Source organism: Giraffa tippelskirchi, chromosome 4, assembly GCF_054371585.1.
Source record: "Giraffa tippelskirchi isolate mGirTip1 chromosome 4, T2T-mGirTip1v1.2.pri, whole genome shotgun sequence".
NCBI classification, from domain to species: domain Eukaryota; kingdom Metazoa; phylum Chordata; class Mammalia; order Artiodactyla; family Giraffidae; genus Giraffa; species Giraffa tippelskirchi.
In genome coordinates this window covers 111,655,608-111,661,607 of record NC_137278.1, presented here as the reverse complement: position 1 = coordinate 111,661,607, position 6,000 = coordinate 111,655,608, and the positions used below count along the sequence as shown (strand labels likewise).

Here is a 6,000-nt window from a genome sequence, read left to right as displayed (position 1 = left end):
CTGACAGGTGGGAGGCCCTGGTTGAGTTGGAAGGGAGGAGAAGGGCAGAGGGAATCCTCTTCCTATTTCCATCTTCTGTTGGCTTTTCTCTAGCAAGAGTGAGCCGATACTGGATGCGATCTTCTGGCAGCTCCAGGACTTCCAATGCAGAGCCTCTTTGTGGGTCCCAACCCCAGCACCTGAGACCCTTTGGTGTTTCCATAGTAATTCCCACGGGTTCTGGCCCCTCCTCTACAGTTACAGGCTATGTTAAGATCTCCATTTCGTGTTTCCAGCCTTAGGGGTGGTGTGATGGGCTCAGTTGTGCCCCACCCCCAATTTCTATATTGAAATCCGAGTGCCCCAATACCTCAGAATGGGTCTGTATCTGGAGATAGGGTGCTTGAAGAAGTAATTAAGTATAAGTGAGGTCATTAGGGTGGACCCTAATTCAACATGATCCACGTCCTTATAAGAAGTTAGGACACAGACACACATAGAGGGAAGTCCATTGAAGATACAAGGACAGGATGCTGCCCACAAGCCAAGGAGAGAGATCTCAGAAGAAGCACCTTGGTCTCAGCCATCCACCTCCAAAACTGTGAGAAAGGAAGTCTGTGTTGATTAAGTCACCAGGTCACGAAACGTGAGCTTCCCCCGGGAGGATGCGTGACCTCAGGTAAGGCAGTCTTCCTGCTAGAGGGCACAGGGATGTGGCTGTCACCAGGCAGTGCTTCTAGCAGACTCTACAGGCTGAAGGGGAGTGGCGAAGGCCTGCCACGGTGTCCACTAGGATGGGGCTGGTGAAAGTTCTCAGGGATGCAGTGCACGTCACAGTGTCTTGAGATAGGCTTTTTTTTTTTTTTTTTAGAATGAAGGCTCTTTTTAAAATTTATTTATTTTTAATTGAAGGATAATTGCTTTACAATATTGTGTTGGTTTCTGCCATACATCAAAATGAATCAGCCATGGGTATATACATGCCCCCTCCCTCCCACCTCCCACCCCTCGAGGTTGTCACAGAGCCCCAGGAGATAGGGTTTTTTTTTTAAATATATTTCTTTGTCTGCCTTGTGTCTTGGTTGAGACATGAGGGATCTTTGTTGCAAGATGCGGGGCTCTGGCTCTCTAGTTGTGGCCTGCAGGCTTGGTTACCCCGAGGCATGTGGTACCTTCAACCTGAATCACCTGCATTGCAAGGCAGATTCTTAACCATTGGCCAGCCAGGGAAGTCCCTTGGGATAGTATATTTCCATGTCTGCCTGAGACTGGGACCGAGTGAACCTTGTTACGTCATTTGTTGTCTCTGCATCGCCCAGGAAAAACACACTACACAGCAGGCACCTGATAAATGTTGAAGTTAGTGAAGGAAATATATTTACTTGTTTTATCTAGTAATTGCAGTGGGCAGGGAATTTAATGTGTCATTGCTCTCCTTTGAAAATAGGCTTTAAAATATCTTATTTTTATTTAGTCCCATTCTGGAGAGGCTTATGGGATTTAGGCTCTAGAGTACAAAAGGAGGACACATTTTGGGCAAAGCAGGAAGCCAGAAAGTGAACCTGGTGAACTGATGATACATAGGAGCAGAGAAACATGTGTTGAGAATGACACTGCCCAGGAACACTGGGCAGGGATGGCCGAATGCCCTCTGGGCTGTTTTTCCTCTCCAGCCATTCTGCCTTCATAGCCATGACGCAGGGGTTGGCATTCAGTGCAAGCTTTTGTTTAGCTGCCTCTGCTTCCAGCTGGCCCCAAAGTCAATAGGCCATGGACTCCCCACCACGGTCAGGTAAGAAAAAGGGTTGAAAAGCGGCAACATCAACAGGAAATAAAACATTTTTATTGAATATCCGTGTAATATGTCAAGTCATTTTTAACAACAATCAGAAAACTACTGTGGAATTCACTACACGAAATGAAACAAAATTTAAACCACCTCATCAAAAATGAAGGTAAAATACAGCTAAAGTAGTTGGCTCGTAGGCCACGAGCCATATGGCAGAAGAAAACACCCCAACATTTCTACAAGATACAGAGAAAGTCCACACAAAGAAGCACTCAGGCAGGCAGTAAATATACACAAAGGCAACTAGGATCGTTCTCGAGCATCAGATTCTATACTTTACACAGCTTTGTCAGAAAGGTACATGTGGCTTATTGGAGGATGAATCTCCGTCTTGAAGCAGGTTCACTCACTGACTTGTGACAGGTGGCGCAGTACCAACTGATTCTATGGTGACAATATCCCATGTCTGGCAGTGTTGCAAGAGAACGCATTAGTCGTGCTTTAATGTATGAAATGATGTGCACTTGGCAACTCGAACCTGCTTGTTTCAAAATGTTTGTTTTGGTGCAAATAACTTAAAGCTGAATACGGTGAACTCAAATGTCAATTTCTGATATTCAAGGAACTTAAAAAAGTCAACTCCCTCGCTTTGGTAGGGTCTTTTAAATCGGAAGGAGTCTCATTTGACTCTTTTTTTTAAGCAGGTGTTTAATCTCACATCAGGACCTGTGCATTTTCTACTGTCTACTTTTTGAAAGAAGTATGGAGCATCCACAGAAGGGGGAGGTCTTATTCTCCCTTTGTCCTTCAGGTCTATCCCAGTCCCAAGGAGTCTGCTATGACTGGGCTGAAAGGTCAAAGGGCTGGCCTCTGCTTTGATGAGGAAAGAACTAAAGAGGAATTCTAGTTTTCTCAGGAAACAGCCAGCCCTACGATTGAAGCTTCCCATTAGCCCTTTTTGAATTCTCTTTGAGGTTTTAAAAACCGTGGCACGAAATCCAAAAGCCTGAATGTGAGGCTAATGCTTAGCTTCCTTCCATTTTTGTTTTGGTATTTTTGAAGACAGACTTTCCCTTCAGAGCATTCCTACTCTCTCTGGCCTGGGAGTGAGACAGAATCACAGAGGTTGGTGGGAGAAAAGGCTAGATGCAGTGTGAGATCAGAGGCTGCCCTTCGGCAAAGTGGTGGTCTACTGTAGTGAGGATAAGTATGGTATATTGCACAGTGCTTGACAAAATGCTGTGTGGTCCACCTCATGCTTTGTATCGTTCTTATCCTATGCATAGCTTTTCGGTGCTGAATTGGTCCTTTGTAATGAGAACTGTTTGTGCTACACACACCTTGGGCAGTGCAGTAGGAGGGAATGGCAGTATTGTTACAATATCACTAAGGAATAGATTGAGTGCTATCCACTGAGGAAACTACGTTACGTGTCTAAGCACACACGGCAGTCACAGTGTTACACAGAGCAGTCCTTTAAGACTCTTATGGAATGACTAGTAGCTTCATAATAGTGCCATTTACTACATAATAACATTGAAAACATTTAAAAACTCCTCCTAAATCAAGCATCTAGTATACATAAAAGGTTGCTTCAGTTTTCTAGAACTTGTTCTTGGTTGTGTTTCACCTTTTTTTTTTTAAAGGACAAATTAAAACTTATTTACGTAAAAAGAGCATATAAAAAGATCACTAGCTAGCTGTCTGTTTTGGCTTAATGGAAGTGCATTCAGAACTATGGCTAATTATTTCTTTCCTCTTTTGATGGGATTACAATACTGTCTGTTTACCACAAAGTAATTTTGTGTCATAAGCACAGATTGCTGTGTTAAAAATATTCTGCATTCCTTCTAATCCGGTATAATAAAATATTTTGTTATGAAGTCTGATGTGCAAACCTTTGGAATCATTGTAGGCATGACAGCTGGAACAGAATTCGCAGGGTGCACATTGTGTATGAAAGTGAGAATGGAGAGCCACTTTTCTTCTTGAATAGTCAGGCAACATTTTGAAATGCCGACGTCTTCTCTCCTCTGCTTCTTTCCCACCCCTCACGTCCCCAGACAAATGTGGGTGTGTACACACACTCACACACACACACACACACACACCACCATCATGTTGTTACTCTATGTGCAGTAACATGGAATCATTGACCACCGCTCAGTTGCTTCCGCGAATGTCAGAGTGAAGCTCTGACTTGAGCTCTGTAGATATGCACAGGCGGATGCTATTCTGTGCATGGCTGTGCTTCCTGGAGGTCAGGCTGGATGCTGCTCAGATCATGCGAATTTGCCTGTGAAGAAATTCTACAAAATTGGATTCACCCACCAAACTTGTGGTGTAAGCGTGTCTTGGTGCTCATATGATTCAATAGAAAGCTCAGGTTTAAGTTGTCCTTTAAGATGTCAGTTTCACTGTACTAGTGCCTTACAAGTTGAGATTTTTGCTGGAATGCAGATGATATTCTATTTCCCATATAATATATTATCAGCTCTCCTATATCTTAGTCAATTTACATAGTTTAAAATAGAACATCTTATTAAAAACATCTAGATATACACAGATTAGGAAACGCTTACAACATACAAATACACAAACTAGAAATAAATCTTTAGCATACTGGTATATACAACAGTGTGATACAATAAAGAATTTCCGTCATGCTCTATCTACACATCATATTGCTTAAAAGAAGAGTAGATTTGGAGGGCAGTGGTGTGATGAAGGGCTTTGGGGCTCTCTACATTTAAATTTGTGCAAATTAAAACAGGGTTTGAAGTACCACTGAATTGTGTTAAGAATGCATGGCTGGAAAAATGAAAGGACCCATATTACTGAGGTATTTACAGATACTGGCTAAAGAGCACTATGTGGGCAAACACAGAAAGGCTTCTTCTCCCTTACTTCTTGACCGCCAGCATGGCGTCGACCTCCTCCTCCACCTGCAGGGTGTGCCACTGGGCGATGGGGCGCCGGGGGTTGGCCAGCATGTCTGACCAGTGCCGCAGCTCCGCCCCAGTGCTGTTGTAGCCCACGAACACTTTGCCGATGGCATCGTTCTTGCCAATCTTGTCATAGTCCAAAACAGTTACCACCACTTGCACTTTCTGAGAGAGGACACAAAATAAGACATTAATCATCCAGCTCTAGAGATAAAGTCCTACCACCAAGCTTCCTTGAGATCCAAGCAACTGGGAGATAAGAAGAACCAATCTGCAAGTACCAGGACAAGGCTGAAAATGACTTGGAACGTAACGCAAGTCCAACCCTCTTGTCATCATTACATCATCATCATCTTCAGTATCTTCAAAATACTTAGTAACTGTTCGTTTTGGCACAGTTCTAAGACTTTCATGGGAACTGCTCAGTTACATTAGATCCTGTTAACTGCTGTCATACGGATAAGATGCTAAAGCTCAGAGAAGTTAAATCACCTGCCTGAAGTCATATAAGAAATGAGTGGTTTGGTTTCTGGAGTTCATGTTGTAAGATACCATGCCACGCTGCCCATGTCAACTTGTGTTCACTGTTAAATCCATTTGTTTCCATTGTTTTATCAACAAAATTTCTGACATTAGTACTCAGATCTTTTTTGTGTGTGTGTGTTACAGTTTTCAAAGCGATCATATACTGCAATCCTATTTCAGATGGGGAAAGCCAGCATAGTTTTATTTAAAACTACCTGTAGCATTTCAAGTAATCAATGATTATTGTGAGTATAAAGTGTGACAATAGAGTGAACGTCTTCAGTAAGCAGTACTTAACTAAAGATAATTTTTCTCGTTCATAAATTCTCTCAATAAACACGAAGTAACTGTGTATCCAGCATTGACATCAAATGGAAATAACCCATTAGGCTGCACAAGATTTACTCCAGTGATTCCATTAGGTTGTGAGAGTTTATTTTATTTTTTCCAAACTTTAAACTTATTATTTTGTACTGGGGTATAGCTGACTAACAATGTTGTGATAGTTTCAGGTGGACAGCAAAGGGACTCAACCATACATATACATGTATCCATTCTCCTCTAAACTCCCCTCCCATCCAGGCTGGCACATAACATTGAGCCGAGGTCCATGTGCTATACAGTAGGCCCTTGTTGGTTATCCATTTTGAGTATGGCTGTATGTTCACGACCTTCCCAGAGTCTCTAATTACCCTTCCTCCTGGAAACCATAAGTTTGTTTTCTAAGTCTGTGAGTTTCTTTGTGTTTGGCAAGTTCATTTG

At 42.6% G+C, this 6,000-nt stretch overlaps 1 protein-coding gene across 3 annotated transcripts in view; it reads right to left on the bottom strand.

Annotated features, from left to right (window-relative positions):
- Positions 1 to 1,802: 1,802 nt before the first annotated feature.
- The window catches only part of SYT1 (synaptotagmin 1), a 607,838-nt gene continuing 603,640 nt past the window's right edge, over positions 1,803 to 6,000 (bottom strand). For all 3 annotated transcript variants that reach the window (XM_081593169.1, XM_081593170.1, XM_081593172.1), the window contains one exon: positions 1,803 to 4,878. In XM_081593169.1, coding sequence (XP_081449295.1) covers positions 4,672 to 4,878 — 207 coding nt within the window. In that variant the 3' untranslated portion in view covers positions 1,803 to 4,671. The remainder of the gene's footprint in view (positions 4,879 to 6,000) is intronic.